Source organism: Aulonocara stuartgranti (genome assembly GCF_965226115.1).
Source record: "Aulonocara stuartgranti genome assembly, chromosome: 16".
NCBI lineage: Eukaryota > Metazoa > Chordata > Actinopteri > Cichliformes > Cichlidae > Aulonocara > Aulonocara stuartgranti.
In genome coordinates, this window is record NC_138952.1 from 24,166,730 (window position 1) to 24,187,835 (window position 21,106).

Here is a 21,106-nt window from a genome sequence, read left to right on the forward strand (position 1 = left end):
TGGTATTCTCCATCTGTCCCATCAACACGTCTCCTCTTATACAACAAAATAACAAAGTGGACTGGAAATGTTTTATTGCATATAATTCATTCATGAGAGTGCTTCCCACGCACTGAGGCAAGACTACGCTGGGAGATGGAAGGGGGGCCAATTAATTCACCTCTGAGGGCATCTGTGGGGAAATGCCAGACATGAGGCCTGTAGCCGTGACAGATCGACATCAGCTGCTAACGTCTACGACAGCTTTGTGATTGTGCAATATTCTCATTAAACCTGTACTTGAAGAACAGTTTGCTTATGAGTATTTACAGGTTTGAAATATGTGTGAAGTGAATGTTACAGTTTATTTTTCTGGCTAATTGTTATCTTAATGACAACATTTATAACAGCTTATAAGGGTGTGAAAAAACGGTGACGTGACCATTTTTTCATCAGTGCTTTTTTGTTGTTGTTGTTGTTCCTTCTAGCGTGAAATTTGAATGCTTAAAAGTAAAAATGCCATGTGTGTCAAAAGTCGTCGTAGCCAGTTCCTGTCAGTAGGGGGAAGTGTTGCATGTATATTCATTCATAGAGTCAAATCACTAGAATAGGTTTCATTCAACAACTCTGATTTCCTCTTTCTGTCTTTTATTTCCCGGATGATACACATAATACTTTATAAACACATTGAAATAATCCAACGTGATACCACAGTATAGAAGTGTAATGCTTTGTATTTCTAATTTAAGTTAAAGGTTTCACAATAATTAACTTTCCTCATTTTTCCTCATGACCAGGCAAAATCTAACAATGTCATTTCTTGTTTTGTGTATAAACTAAGTTTGCACTAGTGTTAGTTTAAGTGGCACTGGTGTAAGTTTTCCACTGTTATTGACCGTATGTACTTAAAATACAAAAGATACTGTATACTGTGTCCTTACAGCTTATAAATTCATTCTACATTTGGTTAAATTAATTCCACTGATGCTCTAAAAGATGAAGAGATCAAAGTGATTAGTGGACATAATGTCTAGCCAGACACAGTAAGTGTTATTTGTTTTACTTTGTAAAAGTAAACTAAACTAAAAAATAAATAAATAAAAGCAGTTTATGTTCTAGCTCATTTTCCTCATTTTCAGCTTTGAACTATGTGTAAATGCGTCTTCACACAGCGGCTCATTTTACAGCCACTCGCTCCACAGTCTGCTCGCTAATTAGCCTATCTCTGTGGCTGTATGTGTTTCTCTGTGTGGAACAAACCAAACAGGCGCATCGTTTGAAACCATTCATCTCCGCTCTCTCGCTCTGCTGTCATGGCAACCGTGTATGACTGGCACGAAACACACTGCAGTTTTCTGAGCTTTAGTCCGCGCGGACGGTTCAGCGTACTCTCGGAAAGATGAGTAAAGAAACCAAGGAAGCAGGGCAACCACAGACTGCAAGGTGAGGCAGGGAGCCCGAGGGTATTTACGCTAATTGATTTATTGGCGTACGCGCCAACTGTTGATGCACCCTGTTAACAAACTGTCCGTCGTTTATTTGGATTAAGAGATGCTGGACAATTTAGGAAAAAAAGTCCCATCTCTACATAGGCCCTACTGCTTTATTTATTCGGCAAAGCTGTCCTCTTTGCATGAGCCTATTTTCCACTGCAGAAACTTTCCAGGGACCGTGAACCTTTGGGGGGATTCACTTCGTTTACATGGCTGGAACTGGATACAAATAAGTTAATCTAAAGCACTCATAAATAAACATACAGTCCATGAAACAGAAACACATACCTGCCACATAGAGCAGGTGTATAAGAGACATGGAGATGGCCAAGTTATAGGTACTAGAAAAAAGAAGCACCCCTGATCTGGACAGGGCATCCCAGAGCTTGTTATTCTTGCATAATTTGCCCATACTTTTATTGTGCTATTCCTTATATTGTGCTATTCATTGTATCTTAATATATTGTATTGCTAATAGTTTAGTCTGTTTTTGTTTTTGCTTTTGTTTTTCTTAATGTTACTGGACTGGAGCAACCATAACCCACATAATTTCCCCAGGGATTAATAAAGTATTCTGATTCTGATTCTATTTTAAATAATCTTGAGCAATTTTAAAACAATCCCCATGTGGATTTTATTTGTTATAGTTTTCTTCATTTTCATTGTATCATTAAAATGTGTGAAACTGTTTTCTGCTGAGTGTAAAGGGCTTGGTTTTTTGCAGCTTTTTTTCTGTTTTCTCTTTACAGGAAGCTGTCGCTGCATCCCTTAGCAGTGCCCCTGTTTCCCACTGCAAGCAAATACCTGCAGGAGAAATTGGACCAGGCTGCATACGACATGCACAGAAAAAGAGTTAAGAGAAAAGTCTTTGATTTTTACATTTTTTTAAAAAACATTTTTCATCATTTTCCCTGTTTGCCCATATTCTAAATGTCTTGACCTTAGGTTGTTTGGGGGGGGTTTTGTCACAAACTAATCTACCTTTTTGTTTTATACAGTTGTTTTAAAGTCAGGATAATCACGGTTTACCGCCTCAGACAGACATGTATGTGGTTTTTTCCCCCAAGGTGATGACAGCAAATCCAGTGGTAAACACGGGACCACCAAAGACATATAGTCACCTCACTCCCAAGCAGAAGAATCACAAGGTTGTCCTTTGAGTGAGAAAACATAAGAAATTTAAATGAATAATTAGAATCACAAAATTATTTTTACCTCCAGTCAGTGTAGAATAAAGTATTGTGAAGCCTGAAGTGATCCAATGTAATAACAATGTTTTAGAGTGACTAAAACACAGTTTTTACATACATGTAGTTAGAATAACCTCCTGTAAATGTGACTGTTTCTAATCACATTTTGTTGAATTAAGACTGAATCGCTGAGGATGCTGGAGATTCAGAGAGAAAACAATAGGCTTAGAGAGAATATATCACATATTATGAGCACACCTGGAAGAGTCGACAACTGGAATTTCTATGAAAAGAAAAGGTCAGTTAAGTTTCGTAATAACGGTGTCAGAACAATAGGGTTTTCAAAGAAATAAGGCGGCTTAATTGTGCTTTCTTTTTCTTCAATATAGCCCTGGGAACAAAAATCAGCAGCTGGAAATGCTCAGAATTGCCCAAGAGAATCAAAGGATCCAGCTTAAACTGAGCCAGTGCAAACCTTTCTATGTGAGGGCTTGGCACGAGGATTGGCTCAAAACTACCGAAGTGATGGAAAGAATTAGTCACTATCCTCATGACAGAGAAAATCAGCAAAAGGTGTCCTTTTCTTTCTTCCTTAAAGCTGCATTGCATTCCTTAACTTCTATGCTCTATATGCTTTTGTTTCACACTATATGTACAAATCAGATAAAAATGTGAACACCTGATCTCATGTGTCACTGCTAGGGACAAGAAAAAAGCAGCAAGGTAAGCAGGAAATGTGGTGCAAAGCAAAAGAAGAAAAACGAGCAACAAGGAAGAGGATACAGGAACACAGATACCTTTAAAACAAATGCACTACCAAATGAGAAAAGGAATGAAAGAAAGAAATCACAAGATACACCCTAAAATTCAAAATAAATCAATTAAAGCAGTCATTCTATTGACAAGTCACATGTTTTTGATGTATTTAAAAATGCCAAGGACTCCTAATAAACCTAAAAATAAAAACAGGAAAAATGTTAATGCAGTATTTGTTATTCTGTGATTAGGTAAGCAATTTTAAATGCAGTTTTCTTTTTCCTTTTTTCATATTGTTACTTTATTTGTATTTCATTTTATCCTGACTTCATTCTATTATATTTTTACTTTCAGAATACTTCTTACATTATTAAGATATTTGTTTAGTCATTAGTGTTTAAAATGTATTTCTCTTTTATCCCTATACCATTCTGCCGATTTATTCTATTTGTTATGCATGTATTGTGTTTATTTAACTGCTGTAAGATGAAAGGTGTTCCTGTTGTATCTGTCTTCACTGTTGTTAATGTGATGACAAATAAAAACAGGGGAAATACACTGAAATAACATATATTGTTGTTGTTGTTGTTGTTGTTGTTGTTGTTGTTAGGTTAGGCGGCCCGGGGGCCAGGAGCGTCAACGTGGAACTTTCTATCACGACGTAGTTTCCTTACGGAACGGTTTAGCGGAGCACTCATTGCAGAAAGAAGCCGCGGGTTTGATTTTACGCAGCTAGCGAGATCTCACGTAGTGTTTTAGTGCATTGCTTCCTCTGCTTCTTAGAATGACACACTTGTGATAGTCAGAACTTTTGACAGTCCACTTTTAAAAAGTCAAAATGAACCTCGACAGACTCAGAAAGCGAGTGCGGCAATACATCGATCAGGTAGGAAAAAATATTAGTTTCTGTGTTGCTAGCTTACGCTAGCTTTTTTTTTTTTTTTAGCACGTTTGGTGTCAGTGGTAACGAACTCTTGCTGTTTTCCTCTTTAACAAATAACAGCCAGTGAGCAGCTTGACATATATTTTGGAGACTGATGCGGTGCCTTTGTGTGTTTGTTTACAGCAACAGTACCAGAGTGCTCTATTTTGGGCCGACAAGATAGCATCTCTCTCTCACGGTGAGCAAATTACGGTAGTTCTAATCTGTCTGTTAGAGTAGCATTACTTAACCTGTCAGCAAAACTAATGATGGTGTGTGTGGTGCTTCATGGGAAGTGGTTACGTTTTCCTGTTACGTTGCAGCTGAAAGAAAGTTTTACTAGCGGTCTGGGCGGATAACAGATTAGCATCCTAGCACATCTTCATTGGTGTGAAACCTGCCAGCGATAACTTCCTAACCTCTAAAACTGATAACCCTATCGACTTTGTTTACATACAGAAGATCCCCAGGATATTTACTGGCTTGCTCAGTGCCTTTATCTGACCTCACAGTACCACAGAGCCTCCCATGCCCTCCGTTCACGTAAACTTGACAAGGTGCGTTGCGTGAGTGTTGAAAAGTGGGTGATTGCCTTTATAACCGTGTTTAGTACGGGGGTGGTGTGTGTTAGAGTTAAACTGTTTGTCATAAAAAAGTCAGCAGCATAATGTCAGACCAAAGTTTTAAACATCTCTTGTCTTCTCTTTAACAGCTGTACGGAGCTTGTCAGTATCTTGCTGCAAGGTGTCATGTAAGTAAATGGAAGATGCACAACATGCCAGTTGTTATAGCCTTTTCTGCAATCTTCTAAATTGCAGATAATCGATTAGATCTGTCATTTTTAATGCTTCTTATTTGTTTCTGCTTTTTCTAGTATGCTGCCAAAGAGTTCCAGCAGGCCTTGGATATCTTAGATGCAGAAGAGCCAGCAAGCAAAAAGCTTTTGGACAGGAGTGGAAAGGAAGACAATGAGACATCAGAATCAACCAAGGATTGGGACATGTCCCCTGCTTCTGTAAGTCTGGGTTGCCATGTGGTGTGTATGTTTAATGAGTTATATTTTTAAATGATTTGACCGCTCATTATATCACAGCGGAGTTGTAGATAGAAAGCCCTGTACTGCCCTATATTGCACCTTAATTTGTTTTTATATAATTGCGTGGAATGAGTCTTGAGTTGAATGTTTTTAATAGGCAAAAAATACTTAAATAAGTAAATGACGAGTTAAATTTTTTCTTCTTTTTTTTTTTCTGCTGATCTGAAACTTGATCCGATCTGTGACGAAAAAAACATGATCCGGTCCAAACCGTGAGACTTTTGATCCGTTGCACCACTAGTATACAGTGGAATAAACAGTTACTGATGTGTAGTAATGACAGAGAGTAAGAGGAAGAAGCTCCTCATCATTCTCTCTGTTTTGGCCTTAAGGGAGCAGAAGCGCTTCCCAGACCTCAACAGTGAGAAGAGTCCATTGTTGGGATGGGAGAGATCCCTCATAATCTTCTTGGCTTTGGTCTTGCACCGCTTAGTGTAGTTAATTGCTGTATGTGTGACGATGTTCTTGCAAACTTTCATTCAGATTGGCCCACCTGTTAGGGAGGAGATGGAGGTGCATACAAACATACATAACAGTAAGAAGATAGTTGATCTTGTTGAGGACTTTAGGAATTTTCGTAAAGCCCCTTACTTTTTAGCTGCGGACAATATTCTACAATACTGACTTAGTGTTATGTTTGTGGCCTGATCACATGTAGTAACCAGTTATATTGTAACCTGTTTGGGTATGCTTAGAAAAAGACACTTAACGTTGAGATAACTGAGTGTTAGATTATTGTATAAAATAGTGCTGATTGCATCCTTTGGACATGCTCTGCCAGCTGGCGTGGTCTTTTCACATGACCTCACGAGGGAAAATTGAATACAGAGGAGACGGCGTCAACTTCAGCTCAGCTTGTCAGTCTGTTAAACTGCTGGAGCACCTGACTCAAGCACACTCTCCTTCGCACAGACATCATTTACAAAAGTATTTAACAACTAACCAACAACGAGAAACCATTTGATGCTTAAGAGACACAGAGTGACAGTAGGCAGTATAGCTTTGGTTTTTTAACATGAAACTAATTCTTTCAGCCAGGGGCCATATAAAAATGACACCCTGAGACTGCTTTTTAGTTTTAGCTTTCTTTTTTTCCACTGTGATATTGTTTCTGTCACTATTTAGCTAATATGAACTAATTTTAGTCTGTTAGCAGCAATCAACCTAGTGAAGTCACAGTCTGTACTGGACGAGATGGTGCTAGACATGCTCTAAAAACAGTCACTTTTAACTTAAAACACTTATTTTTTGTAATTCCAGCTTCACAGACAGTGTTAGATTTGTGACAGTCAATTAGAGCAGGGCTCCATGGTGGAAATTACCTTAATACATGTAGAGTTTCATATCCAGTTTAAGTAAAAGTGAAATAACTGCTTAACAATTTAATTTAACAAACATAATCGAGCCTTGTAACTCTCCAGGAACTGAAACTGAGAAATATTTTCTATCTGCGATGGTGTATCTTGGGTTGCTCTTCTTTCCTACCATGTAAACATCTTCCATTTCCATTCATCGTTTGCTCTTCCTGTGTTATTGAGTACAACTAGTGAGTGCAGCGAGCGGTGCTCAGTTGAGTCATTTGCTCACTTTTGGTTTGCACATCACCAGCTGATAGTATCTTCTCTTATGTCTACACAGCTAGGTTATACTTAATAGTATATTTGTACCTTTTGTGAACCACATTTTCTTTTTCCACCTTTAGCGAAAACCATTTTCATGTGCAGTGAAAGAAGCGTTCGGGAAGGGTTGAAACATTTTAGCACAAACAATGTCCCCCAGACTCTGTAACTCTCCTCCTTTGGACTTGAGATTAGTGAATTCTATAATCTATTTTAAAAACCAGTTACCTATGCTCAAGTTCCTCAATAAGCACCCACACTTCAAACAAATTAAGAATGATCAAGGTCTTCAAACACGTATTGAGGCATGAAGGATCCTTTGTACCAGTGAGTTATGTCCCTGTGCAATCCACACAAATTCTGTTTGTAGAGAAATAGCATAAATTGTTCTTTCCTTCAGGATGTGAGAATTATCTCAAAATGCTGTCCAGTGTTGTTGTGTATGGAGTATTAACACTCTATGAATTTATGTCCAGTGTCATAGACTCAACCTTTCTTTCTATTCATCTTTGCTCCCAATGAAATATTTCAGATCAGCAGCTCCATCTGCCTCCTGCGGGGTAAGATCTATGATGCCATGGATAACAGACCACTGGCCACCTCCAGCTACAAAGAGGCCTTGAAACTGGATGTGTACTGCTTTGAAGCCTTTGACCTTTTAACGTCCCACCACATGTTGACTGCACAGGAAGGTGAGACTCTGTGGCCAGCGTGTGCACTAAGAATTCCATTTTGTGCACATTAATGCCATAATAATTCCAGTAGTTTATAACAACGCTGTACGTTTTCATCTTTCAACAGAGAAGGAGTTCCTCGACTCCCTTCCTCTGAGTCAACAGTGTACTGAGGAGGAAGAGGAGCTGTTACACTTCCTTTTTGAGAATAAATTAAAGAAGGTAAGGGGTTATGCATTTAGTTTAACAACTGGATTTTAACTGTGAATTTATAAAGTTGGGGGTATTTTTTCCCCCTCTTTTCAAGGATTGCAACCAAAGGCCCAACGCTAACAGTGAATTTATGATTAAGGATATTTTTTGTGATATCAGCTCACTGGTTTGCCATTGCTGATAACAAATTATAGAAAAATGATCTCTATGCAGTTATTATAAGCATGAGTGTGTAGAGTGACTGTTGTCTGTTGTTGCTGTGTGATGGTTTTGTCTGTTTTCACACCATCTCACATTTTAACCTTGCTATGTGCTTTCACAGACATGAATTTGACACATGCTTTCTCTGCTTTCCTCTGCAGTATAACAAGCCCAGTGATTTAGTGGTGCCAGAGATGGTCAATGGTCTTCAGGACAACTTGGATGTCGTCGTGTCTCTTGCTGAAAGGCATTATTATAACTGTGATTTCAAGATGTGCTACAAACTCACATCAATGTAGGTGTCCCAGGGTTTTCATTTAGTAGTAGCAGACTTAGTGCCACTGTAGAATCTAAGAAAATGAAATCTAGCTGTAGATTTTGCTCTTTAACTACGCTAGATTATATTTGTATACATTTAGATTTATGAATGACTAACAAATACATTTTTTGTGACTTCTGATTTTGGTGATGTACCTGAAGTACACCTGTTTTGATTACAGGGTAATGGTTAAAGACCCCTTCCACGCCAGCTGTTTGCCAGTCCACATAGGAACACTGGTGGAGCTTGGAAAAGCAAATGGTAAAATATATACACGGGTTTATTCATACAGCATGTTTAGTTTGGTTCCCCTGAATATCAGTTTAATGTTTTTGTTTTGTTTTTGTCCGTGCAGAGTTGTTTTACCTCTCACACAAACTTGTAGACTTATATCCCAACAACCCAGTAAGTTTTTTTTTTTCATTATTTGATCTGTTATACATTTTTTTCCCCCAATTATTTTGCTGATAACTAAAAACCTTTTAACCAGGTGTCTTGGTTTGCTGTGGGTTGCTACTATCTCATGGTTGGCCATAAAAACGAACATGCTCGACGATACCTCAGGTATTTATGTTGCCTCTTAAAGAGAAATCCATCCTTTTTGTTACAAAAAAAAAAAGTTACTGACAGTTTATGTTCTGGTCTCTCAAACATATTTGCTGTTGTACATCTCCTTAAGCAAAGCCACCACTTTGGAGAGGACTTACGGTCCTGCATGGATTGCCTATGGGCATTCCTTTGCGGTGGAGAGTGAGCATGACCAAGCCATGGCTGCCTACTTCACTGCTGCTCAGCTGATGAAAGGGTAGGTTGATGATTGATGTGTCAGAGAATGATCCATACGCATGTAAAATGTTTGTCTGTATATAGCTGCGGTTGGTAAAGAATTTTGTTAAAACTTTAATTACAAAAGAGTCAAATGTTTCTATCATGTCCTTTAAAATCCTCAGCAGTATCCAAGCATAATGCCATCCAGGTTGTGTTGAACATACATATATTTTTGCTGTATTTTTGCCAGATTACATGCTGAGAGCCACGAGTATAAAAGCATTTCCTGCTATTGACAAGAAAAAAATATTGGCTTAAATGTCTGCAGCCATTTTTGCAACCTTTTATTTGTGTGTTTGTGGTGTTGTTTTGGGGTCATTGTGACATTCCTGCTTTACATTCATGCTTAAGTGCATGCTTTTGACTCCTTGAATCTTTCTAGACTATAATGGTGACTAAGAAACACAACATACTGTCACATGTAAAAGTCAGGTCATGTTATTGTTGAGTATTCTGTGTGCATTGACGTGCTTGTAAAACATGAGATGAGGATAGATTCAGCTTTCCTGTTTCCTGTACTCTGTTACACAGGTGTCACTTGCCCATGCTCTACATTGGGTTGGAGTATGGATTAACCAACAACTCCAAGTTAGCAGAACGTTTTTTCAGCCAGGCTCTTAGCATTGCTCCAGAGGACCCATTTGTCATTCATGAAGTGGCAGTGGTTGCATTTCAAAATGGAGAGTGAGTATGACGGCACAAACACCCTTAAACTTTTTGTTGGACACATTTAGGATAAATGTTGTCATCAGCAAATGGATATTGGTATCATAAACTGTATAGAATGGATGGGTGTAATTACGCTCATGTCTCCTGTTGGTCTGCAGCTCTGCTTCGGTTTACAAATTCAAACAAACACTGTGGTATGAACGAGAGTTAAAAATGGCCCAAATTCTTTCATCTTAAATAAAATGATCAGTGTGGCTGCTCTTCTGGGTGTTACAGTAGAGCTTAACCACCCAAGCATCTATGAAAAAGAGGATTTAAGAAGTTTAACAGTTACAAAATTAGCTCAGCAGTTTCCACCTGAAGATGATTATACCATGTTCTGATTGAGTGATTTCTAAAAAGCTCAAATGTGCTGTTCTGGTATCACTTCAGACTTGAATGAAGACAGAAAACTAAACAACAGCAATGTTTGTACATTGAAGTTGATCTAGGTGGTAGCTAGCTACAAAGCTATGTAGCTAATTAGGATATTAAAAACACATTAGCAAAGTAGTGATGGAGGATGAACATTAACTTTTTCTACTTCAATAAAACTTAATGTGAGGTTTCCCGGTGGGCAAAGAAAATGCAATCATAGGGCAGGTAAAGACGCTTAAAACAAACTCCAGTCAACAGAACATCTGTAATGATCCATCCACAGCACGAGGTTAGACATCAACATTTTTGTGCGTGTTTTGCATTACTTCCTTTGGAAAATTGCTAAACCTCAGCTTAATCTACCCATTCAAACAGCCTAAAAATGTGATGCACATGAATAGCCGACAATGATCAGAGCTTATTTTTAGAGGGTGTTTATATTAAATTAAACAAAGATGTAAAGCATTACAGCACATTTAAAGGACGACAGCCTTAATGAACAGAGTAGGAGCTTGGCCCCGTAAGCAGGTTTTGGTGCGTCACTTAACAAGCAGATAATTAAATGAGGTAAATTTAGCAGCTAGTTACCAAGTTTTGCTGCCTTTGTGAGCACCCAAGTGTACACGTACACACATACACAGATATCATTTAATTATGCATTATTTTAAGCTTTAGTTCATTGAAGTTGTCTAAATCATGTACAGTTGTCATGAAGGGGGAGTTTATGGACAAATTGCTTTTTGTGACCTTTTGTTCTGTAAACATGCGAGTTTCAACTGTAATGTTGGAAATCACTGGACCGTGACAACAATTTTGGAACCAGCCTCAAGTAGCCATCTGAGGAAGTCGTTGCATAACGTGTGTTTGCATTTATGTAATCTTGGTTTTTATACAGTCTTGGTATTTAAGTACAGTGTAGGAACCATGTAAGAGATCTAAGAGATGTTGCAAATTTGAGTAAATCCTAATGTATAGAGTGCACTGTTGTCATGTGTTAGTACACAGATTGCAGACAGTTATTTAGTTGCTTTCTAAGAACATTTTTGCTGTTTCAGCTGGAAGACAGCAGAGAAGTTGTTTCTTGATGCACTGGAGAAGATCAAAGCCATAGGGAATGAGGTAACAGCTGATTGTTTTAACTGATACCATCAATGTGATCCATGTCTTGAAAACTTAAGTCTTTGCAATATTTTTGTAATTTTGTTTTTTTAATTAAAGGTTACTGTGGACAAGTGGGAGCCTCTGTTAAACAACTTAGGTCATGTATGTCGGAAACTGAAGTAAGTACTACTTAATTACATCAAGACTGTATTTGCAGACTGTGTTATGTCTCATTGCCATGGTACATGATACGCTCAAGTTACTGATTAATTTCGCTACATATAAATTGGAAAATTATATAGCTGTTGTTATTCCATCAGCAAACATAGAAATGGAAAGTTTTGTAATCATTTTAAATGCACTATTTATGACATGTAAAGCCTGCTGATGATGTTTGGCTCACTCAGTGAGTAACAGCTTTGCATGTTGCTGTGTTTGTTTCCTTAGAAAGTACGACCAGGCTCTGGAGTACCACCGTCAAGCTCTGGTGTTGATCCCTCAGCACGCCTCCACCTATGCTGCGATAGGATACGTGCACAGCCTCATGGGTGACTTTGAAAGTGCTATTGACTACTTCCACACGGTAAACTTTAAAGGGATCCGTTGGTTTTGTTCCTTGTTTGTCTTTTAGTAAGAGGCACTCACAGGGAGTTGGAGTTCCTGTGGGTTCTTAACAGTCTGAAACAAAGTTACTAAAATGAATCTCTCATAAGATTACTGTGTTACTGGTATTTTAGGTAGCATTTTTAGTAGGAAAGAAGGAATAATGTATAGCCTATGAGATTTTATTTTATTTTTTTTTTAGTTAACCAAACGCGTACACCAAAAAAAAAGTACACAAGAATAATCTGACATAAACTATACACCGTCTAGATATCGTACAGGTTCACTTAAAATATAAAATGACTTGGCTCCAAAAATTTGACTTCTATCACAAGTTAATAAGATAAAGTAGCTATATTATAGTTGCATCTTAAAAAATATAATATTGCCCAATGCAGAGAGGTATTTTTGATTTAGCAGTGACTTTGTTTTGGGGGTTTTTAAGCCACAGATATAATGCATGACTTTGATCAATGTTTGGTTTTAATTCTTATTTTAGCTCTTGAAACGTTCATTTTAATTCTTTATTTGTTGTTGAGGGTGCTGTCCAGAATACTAGCAGCCATTAAAATCACATAATTGTATTATTAGCACATAAAACATAGTCAAAACAATCTGTTTTTATCATTTTTTAAAAAAGGGTTAAAGTAGTTTGTTGGGGGGTTTTTGTCTTTCTTTGGCAGGCACTGGGACTGAAAAGGGATGACACTTTCTCTGTGACGATGCTTGGCCACTGTATCGAGATGTACATCGGTGACACTGATGCATATATAGGTTGGTTTCAATTTTGGAAAATATTTTCACATTTCTTATGTCTCATATAAAGTAAATTGTTAAAGAATTTAGCTGTAAAAAATATTCATAGTCACCTTTTTTTTATTATCTAAAAGGGTATTTCCTTTGTGTGAGATTAGGCACCTTCTTAGGAACCTTGTATTTGTGATGCCACCATAGACAATAAAAGGGTCTGGAGGCTAGCTGTGGTTGCAAAAAGACTTTCTCAGGAAAAGCATAATCTTCTCTAATATTCTCCACTGAAATCCAAAGCTATCTGCAGCAATATATTAATAGCACTATAGACTAAAGGGGTAATTATAAAAAAATAGATTTGGGCTTTAACTGTCCTTTTAAGTCTGCGTAATTGTAATTACATGAGTGATATCTGCCTCAGAAAATGAAGTCTTCCTGTTTGTTTCTGCTAAGGCACAGACATCAACGATAAGGTGCGAGGCAACTTGAACACTCCAGCGCTGATGAAGATGCTGAACACCTCAGAGCCTGATGACCTTCTAGCCACTCCGAGATTGGAAGACACTAGCATCATGTCTTTGGAAACGCCTATCCCAAATCAGGACAAGATGATGCTGGAGACGCCGCTTCGGCTCTCGTTAACCCTGGAGTGTGACATGTACGAGAGCGACGTGATGTTAGACACCCTATCAGACACCAGCACGTGATCTCTGCCACGAGGTGGAACTGTCGTGGCAACAGGGTGGCATAGGTTCACATATCCATGCCCAAGGACAACACAAAACCTTAGCACCTGCTCTTTACCAAAGGCTTCCTGAGGTTTCCCCGTCTTGTGCATAGTATTGTTGTTTCTCTAAGCAGCAAAACACAGAAGAGGCAGTTGTGAACATTATTAACATGAGTAAGTATAGATTAAATCTGATACGGCACCTGCTGTATTGCATATTATGTTTGCATGAATGCACTTTAAAAGGGGAATACCTTGGTTAAGGTGCTTAGTACGTGGCCTAGCAAAGGCACAGCACTGGACCTTGGGTTAAGACACTGGGATCATGTGTTCCTATGACACTTGAATGAATAGGGGAAAGAAGCCACACGCCTCACGTCATAAATTAAAGACTACAGTTCCTGTGGCAGCGCCCCCACCCCCAATGCTTAACCTGTGGATTTTCAACTTGAATAAAGAGCCAGCTAACAACAAGCCGTTTTTGGTGGGGGAAAGCGTTTTGATTATTCTTTCAAGAAACAATGCATTTATCTTGAAATAAAGAAATGTTGAATAACACCTAATCATTTCTTTTTTTAATTATTACTATTGATTTCAAAAATCTACTAAACACAGTTGGTTCGGTGAATAATAATGAGAAGTTTTTAAATATTTTTCTTTTTCTACACATTTGTTTACTAAGTTGTCAAAGCTGAAATGTTGTAGATTATACGTTTGGTGGTTGAAAGAGTTCTTTGCAACTTAACACGAAAATTTGTTTGCTCATAAATGTGTTCAACTGAACCACTAAACAGAGAGATTTGAAGGAACAAAACACATTTTATTGTGTGGGTTTTGACACCTCGTCATTCACAGCTGAGAATGGTGGTGTTTGCAAACAGTAGGGACAAAATGAAACCTGGTATCACAAAATTAGAAGTAGGAAACATTTGGCTTGTTTTTCTAGTAACTTCTCTAAAAAGCAACAGCTTTTGTTTTCTCCATATATATATTTAGCTCTGTGGAATAAAAAAAAACAAAAACCATTGTGGGTGAGAAGTGTTTAAAACTTTTAAAAAGCTGATTGGAAAGGCAGGAATCTGCTGCAGATCAACAGCATTGAACTAACCTGCAGCATTGAGCAGCCACTCACGTGTCTTATTCCAGTTAAGGAGAGGGGTGGGATCTCTGAGCTCGAGTGAAAACACCGAACTTGTCTCCATCGCTTCTCTGAGAGCCACAGGACAGATAGGGTTGTGCTATTTACCGTGGGGTCCTTCTGTTCAATGGAGAGCGTGGAGAGATGGGCTGCACTCCAACTAAGTCAACCGGCATTTACACCCACGATAAGGTCTGCCGGGACTTGGACACCTGCTCCACTTTTGTCCCCAGCATGAAGAGCTCAGAGTCGACACCAGAGGGACCTCGGCTGTGTGCAGAGACCAGAAGCAGCAAGGAAACCTTCCTAAGTAGTGAGTGTGCTGCCAACCTAAGTTCAGTGCTGAGTTAAAGAAAAAAACTTGTTTGTACTTGGAAAGAATAAAAGTACTTGTTTATAAAAATAGGTTTGAAAAAGTGTGAGGTTTATTCCACTGTGGACAAATTCGCCAGTTTGCCGTGTGCACATCCATGCCGAGTCCGATGTGAAGAGATGGTTTTGTTGACCTTTTTGCAGTTCCCTGTCGAGACATCCACGGGCGGTCAGCGAGCCAGTCTTCCTGCCATGAATCGTGGAGTTTTGCGGGCAGCTCATCGTCTGCGAGTCAGTGCGACATGAAGCCCACCTCGGGATCCTCACAGTGACACCGAAAGAGCCTGTCTTATAGAGTTACATACACACTGCGTGAGTGGGAGTGTGTAATTATTGCAAGAACTGTTTCTTACGTACTTTTCGGTACTGATTAAAGACCGTTGTGGATGCTTAAACTAAATAAATGCGTTTTTCAACCAAGTGGATAGTTTCCCTTGTTTATTTATAAAATTGTTTATTTCTATTATTTTAGTTGTTTTGCTTTTTTTTTTTTTTTTAGTTTTTAAATTTTCTTTTCTTTTCTTTCAGTTGTTGACCAAGCTAGAACAACAGCTCCATACAGGGAAACTACGTAAACTTAAAACCGCTTAAAAACAGAGAGAGAGACTCCAAAAAGGCTATAAAAGCGATAACAATGTTTGTTGATTAAATAGTTTGCCGCCTGTTCTTTCGGCCTTCGGGATATCAAAGCTGTCTTTTCCAGCCTCTGTCCGCTCGCGACATCACTGTATTCTCGCGAGCACTCGGTGGCTTAACGCGGGCGAAGAGAAGGGACATGGAGAGAGATGCGGTCTGAAAAGGACCAGATGACCGTGGGCAAGGAGAAAAGCGTCGTCGAGATACAGTTTAGGGACATCCCAAGAGAGCAGGAAAACACTTCCGGCAACCCTAAGCAGAAAGAAGAGAAGAAAGAGGTGTTTACAAAGGTGGGTAGCTGAGCTTTTGAACCGTGTCGCATTGTTTACGCTGCTTGGGGGGGCCGTCATGAAGGAGACGCGGAGGGATCGTTTCAGCACCGCGGACAGCGACGAGAGTTTGAGGCAGTGGATTCACGACGATCCCGTGGATTCACCCACTTACAGCCTCCTCTCAGCTTACATGTCACGTTTAAGTCTGATTTCATTTCATGTAACGACTCTTCACGTTGGTATTTTATGATGACATTCCCATGTAACGTTCAACGGAATGCAGAATACGACTGCTGGCGATTCTCAAAACTGTCTCCGATACACTTCTTGTTTTCAGCATGCATGCCCAGTAACCCCACTTTTAGGCCTTAATATCATTCCCGTGTTCTTTGAATGTAAGAATTGCTGCAGCAGACACTCAGTAATTGTTTAGTGTGTTGGCTCCCATCACTGCTAATGTTTTATTACATCGCTATATCGTGTTTGAGCCTGTTTAAATTCTTTGTTGAGTTAATATTTTCATAGTTTCAATGACTGCGCATTTGCCTCAAGTAGCTCTTTGGTGTCAAGTTTTGAACAACATGAGTTTATATGGAGGGGGTTTTTGGGGTATGTATATGTTGTGCCTTTGTAAAGTTGATGGATTTATTTATCTTACTGTATTTCTGTGTAAAACAAATGTTAAATAAAAATAACAAACATGCAAACATGCTTATAGGTGGTGATTCGAAGGCTCCCACCCAACCTGTCAAAGGAGCAGCTAGAAGAGCAATTGAGTCCACTTCCATCTTATGACTACTTTGAGTTTTTCCCAGCAGATCAAAGGTATCAATATTTTCTGAACTAGGTGATTAAAAGTTCTGTTTTCTTACAAATGTAATTATGAAATTTTGGGATGCCATTTTCTCTTCACAGTCTGTACCCCCACCTGTTCTCCAGAGCGTATATCAATTTTAAAAACCCTGAGGATATCCTGCTGTTTAGGGACCGATTTGATGGCTATGTCTTCATAGACAACAAAGGTACTTCTTGCCTGCTTTTAACACATTTTAACTTTATTGTCACTGCATCACTGTTGGCACACAGGGCCACATTATCCTGCTATGTTAAATGCAAATAAAAGCATGTTTGCTTTACGGTTACAGGATAATCTTTATGGGCAAAGAGGTCACTTTAAAACTTTTGTTGCCATTGTTACTATCTGATAGCTAGTCTGTCAGTGATGGGCTGCTTTCTGTTTCAATATTTATTCAGGCCAAGAGTATCCTGCAGTCGTAGAGTTTGCTCCCTTTCAAAAGATTTCGAAGAAGAAGCTAAAGAAAAAAGATGCCAAAGCTGGGAGCATTGAAGAAGGTAAAATACATTAGAGTCTGTCCTGCTCTAAAGCTGTCCTAAATACAGTTTGTCATTCTTACATGGGTTTAGGATGTTCAGAGAATCAAAAGTGTTTAAATAGGACACATTTAGGTCAGAACTTGTTAATTTAGTATCTGTTCCATTCTGGGTCAGATCCAGAATATAAGCGGTTCTTGGAGAATTACTCCTGTGACGAGGAGAAGTCTATGGCCAACCCTGAGACACTGCTAGGAGAGATAGAGGCCAAGACCAGAGAGCTCATAGGTACAGTAAAATATCTTCATGTGTCCATCTGCCTACTAATAGCGTACCACAGATTTTTATATATTGATTAACTGATTCTATTGTTTCTTGATTTTAGCCAAACGGACGACACCGCTGCTGGAGTACATCAAAAATAAGAAAATTGAGAAACAGGTAGGAAGGCGAAGCTATCTCCAAAGTGTTTTTGAAATGTGAAACATCTATTTCAAGCTGTCCCATCTTCCTCGACAGAGAATAAGAGAGGAGAAGAGAGAGGAGAGAAGAAGAAGAGAGCTTGAAAAGAAGCGGCAAAGGGAGGAGGAAAAGAGAAAGCGGCGGGAGGAGGAGAGACGCAAGCGAAAAGAGGCAGAAAAGCAGAAGAAATTGTCTGACAAAGACATTAAAATTAAGGTAGCCAGTCAGCATAAAAATCTCATTAAATAACCATTGTTGTTTAGATCATGCAGTGGCGTGTAGACATGGAGTTTTTTCTGTATTATTTGTGCTCCTTCAGCTCCTTAAGAAAAGTGACCGGGATGATGATGTGGATTCAGACCGAATGAAGGACAAGAGTGACACTGGAGAGACAGACAGAGGCAAATGGGAGAAAACTGGAGGACAAATAAAGTCAAAGGACCCCAAAGACAAGTAAGGACTGTGAAATCATTCAGACATGTTGACTGGTTTTGATTTTGGCTGACAGAATTAGATCACTACTAGTTAAAATACGGCACCCCTATGGACAGTTTTCAGACATATATATGTACCAAAACATAAATCAATACCGTAAATATTTTGATTGCATTTAACATAACATATTAGCCGCAATATTTTATGTATTCTAAAGGACAATCATTGATCTTTGTAGCATTAATATACAGTTAATAATTACAAATTGTATTGCAGAAAAACCAAAAAATACTTTTAAAAACCTTCCATGATGTCTTATAATGCAAATCTTTTGCAACTAGCATCCTGGTGTCTAACCTGGTGTTTCTGCAATCTATATTCTGACCACTAGAGGTCAGCCTGAGAGTGACAAGGAGCAGCGAGAACAGCATGGGCGCAGGCAGAGAGATAAGGATCACCGTGGGAAAGATGAAGAGAGGAAACGACAGAGGCATCACTATGAGTTTGACAAGTTCATGCGGCGGAAGGATGAGACCAAATGGGGGAAGGGCTACTGCCAGGACCGAGCAAAGAAAGAAGGACACCATCATGGCTATTCCTACTGTCCTGACAGTGGAGACAAGATAGGAAAGGAGGAGAGAGAGGACCTGGGTAACAGGAAGGAACGCCTCCGAAACAAGGTGAGCGAGAAGGTGAGCATGAGAATGGGGAGAAGGCGATCGCTGATTGTTTCATCACTAATTTGTTCATCTGTGTAGACTTGTTTCAGATATTGATTTATGTGTGACTGTCTCCATCTGATAGTAGGCCAGCTTATGTTTCTTCCAAGCAGGCCTGTGAAAACACTATTAAATGCATCATAAACAAAGATATCATCAGTGGGTTTTTCAACTTTTTTTTTTGCTCCTGCCAGACTCTCAGACCTGTGAAACCCACACTGTTGTTTGAAGGCTGTCAGTTTCACAGCTTCATTTGTGTTTAGAGCTAGGTGTCAGTTAGTGTAGCCTCAGGCTTCAAGCAGAGATGATGCCAGCAGCTGTAAATTCACTACTTATTTTTGTTTGCTTTTGTTCTTTTTCAGCCACACGGTTTTCAACCCCCAAAATAACAATTTTTAATACCCTATTATTTGAAGCAATTTACCAGATTCTGTGCAACTCCCACTGGAATCACAAAATACTTCAGTAAATGGTAAATGGCCTGTATTTATATAGCGCTTTACTAGTCCCTAAGGACCCCAAAGCGCTTTACATATCTAGTCATCCACCCATTCACACACACATTCACACACTTCAGTAGAGCTTTATATGCAGCAGTTTCACCCAAAAGAACTGTGAACTTGCTTTGTTGTGTATGAATAAGCAGATCCCTTTTAGAAATTGAATGAATGGTATTTAACCTTGGAGATAGTTACTGCAATCACCCATAGTGTGCACTATTGTAATCACAAATTGCAAGTAACCACACATAGTAGGTAGGCTCAGTGTAATCAAGTTGCTACTATATAGCGTATCTCCCATGTCCCTGCGCTCTTTTCTCCCTGCAGGACCGTCCAGCCATGCAGCTCTATCAGCCAGGTGCACGCAACCGGAAGCGCATGAGCTCGGCAGGCAAAGGCTACGACTGCATCCCTGTGGGCCACTCGCCTGAATCCAGGACGGAGCACTGTTATGAGGTTGCGACCATGGCAACGGGGCTGGAGAAAGGTTTTGAGAAAAGTAAAGATGAGCAGTGAGCAGTGTGGACGCTTTAAGGGGTAAAAACGAGTTAATTATTCATCCTTCACCTAAGTTGGTGGTGACAGATTCGACTGGTTATCATTGAGCTTTCAAGATGAATATACCCCGCTGAGAAAGAAAAATCACTTCAAAAGCAGCCTAGTAGTAATTTTTCTGTGTGTTAGGTGTGATGAAATTCAGAGATTTGGGTGTTGGTCAGGATTCTGTTTTGGGGTTTTTTTGCCTGCTCGAGCATGAAGACTTGGAGGAAAGAATACCAGAATGATAGCACAACAGTGAAACAAATCTTTTTTTGTTTTATGCCCTGCTCTTCCTGTGTTCTCATTCAGAGATTGGCGCTATAGCTGCTACTGAAACTGCTCTGCTAGCTACTTTCAACTTCATCAGCACTTGAGCCAGTTATGTGTCATTCTGTGTAGTGATAATATTGAAGTGTGATCCCTGTGGGAGGCAGCTAATTGGCAGCATCCATCAGTAGTTTACTTGTGAGACCATTGCCTCATCCTCTGCATCCTCTATAGTTCTCAGATCATGTATATTTTATAATGCTCTTATAGATTTTATGTAAACTAAGAATATTGCAACTAGAACGTATAGAAAATGGATGTAAACAATGCCAGGCAGGAAATTTTGTGTGTGTTGTTGTGTGTAAAAGCGAGCGAATGAGGGGAAATGTTCCATTTTACTTGCGTGTCTTAAATTTGGTCCATCCTATTTTTCAGGCGTCTCTGTCTCTACAACAGAGATCCTGTTTTTGCGTGTGAGCCAAGCTTTGTACTTGATCACCCAGGAGCCAGGAAGAACACATTCTCTACATTTCTATAAAGTATTTCCTAGAAATAAATTATGTAAAATTGCAAAGTATGGCACCAATGGGTGACCACTATTAATTTTTTATGCTCTTTGCATGGTTTTCTAATAAAGCCATCAACTAAATGTAATGGGGAAGCTACAAATATTCATTTAAAAAGCCTTATATTTTTGTTTTTGTTTTTGCACGTGTCCCAACATGGAAACTGACAGTGTTTAAACATGTAATACCTCTTGGATCATTTTGTTGTTGCTTTAATTTTCCATAAGTGTGATAAAATAAAAAGACTAAACCGTTAATTTTTTCTGTTAGTGTGGTTGTCTAACAGTTTGGGTGAAGCCAGATTTACCTG

At 39.0% G+C, this 21,106-nt stretch overlaps 4 protein-coding genes across 6 annotated transcripts in view; 3 read left to right on the forward strand and 1 right to left on the reverse strand.

The window, feature by feature from the left end:
- fgf14 (fibroblast growth factor 14) overlaps positions 1-21,106 on the reverse strand; it is a gene marked incomplete at its 5' end in the record, with an annotated part of 327,598 nt that overhangs the window by 134,054 nt on the left and 172,438 nt on the right. The window lies entirely within an intron of this gene.
- On the forward strand, positions 896-4,154 carry cfap97d2 (CFAP97 domain containing 2; the record flags this gene model as incomplete). Of its 2 annotated transcripts, none has more annotated exons than XM_082508495.1 (7): positions 896-1,022; positions 1,247-1,422; positions 2,222-2,324; positions 2,540-2,620; positions 2,842-2,960; positions 3,052-3,235; positions 3,365-3,642. In XM_082508495.1, the coding sequence occupies exons 2-7, from the start codon at positions 1,379-1,381 to the stop codon at positions 3,524-3,526; spliced, it is 693 nt and encodes a 230-aa protein (XP_082364621.1). In that variant the 5' UTR covers positions 896-1,022; positions 1,247-1,378. The 2 variants fall into 2 exon arrangements, with proteins under 2 accessions (XP_082364621.1, XP_082364622.1); XM_082508496.1 differs by lacking the exon at positions 896-1,022 and adding an exon at positions 4,029-4,154 and having other exon boundaries at positions 1,198-1,422; positions 3,365-3,385.
- cdc16 (cell division cycle 16 homolog) lies at positions 4,134-14,115 on the forward strand. Its single transcript, XM_082508489.1, has 18 exons — positions 4,134-4,304; positions 4,485-4,539; positions 4,800-4,897; positions 5,053-5,091; positions 5,215-5,355; positions 7,588-7,747; positions 7,857-7,951; positions 8,305-8,438; positions 8,644-8,723; positions 8,818-8,867; positions 8,953-9,026; positions 9,142-9,267; positions 9,822-9,974; positions 11,432-11,495; positions 11,595-11,656; positions 11,925-12,060; positions 12,764-12,854; positions 13,284-14,115. Exons 1-18 carry the CDS (start codon positions 4,257-4,259, stop codon positions 13,535-13,537), a joined length of 1,860 nt encoding a protein of 619 aa, XP_082364615.1. The 5' UTR covers positions 4,134-4,256; the 3' UTR covers positions 13,538-14,115.
- On the forward strand, positions 14,576-21,053 carry upf3a (UPF3A regulator of nonsense mediated mRNA decay). 2 transcript variants are annotated; one of them, XM_082508490.1, is made up of 11 exons: positions 14,576-15,008; positions 15,212-15,993; positions 16,694-16,800; positions 16,891-16,997; positions 17,230-17,328; positions 17,485-17,595; positions 17,693-17,748; positions 17,827-17,985; positions 18,089-18,222; positions 18,596-18,896; positions 19,751-21,053. In XM_082508490.1, exons 2-11 carry the CDS (start codon positions 15,853-15,855, stop codon positions 19,937-19,939), a joined length of 1,404 nt encoding a protein of 467 aa, XP_082364616.1. In that variant the 5' UTR covers positions 14,576-15,008; positions 15,212-15,852; the 3' UTR covers positions 19,940-21,053. The 2 variants fall into 2 exon arrangements, with proteins under 2 accessions (XP_082364616.1, XP_082364617.1); XM_082508491.1 differs by having other exon boundaries at positions 14,578-15,008; positions 18,596-18,884.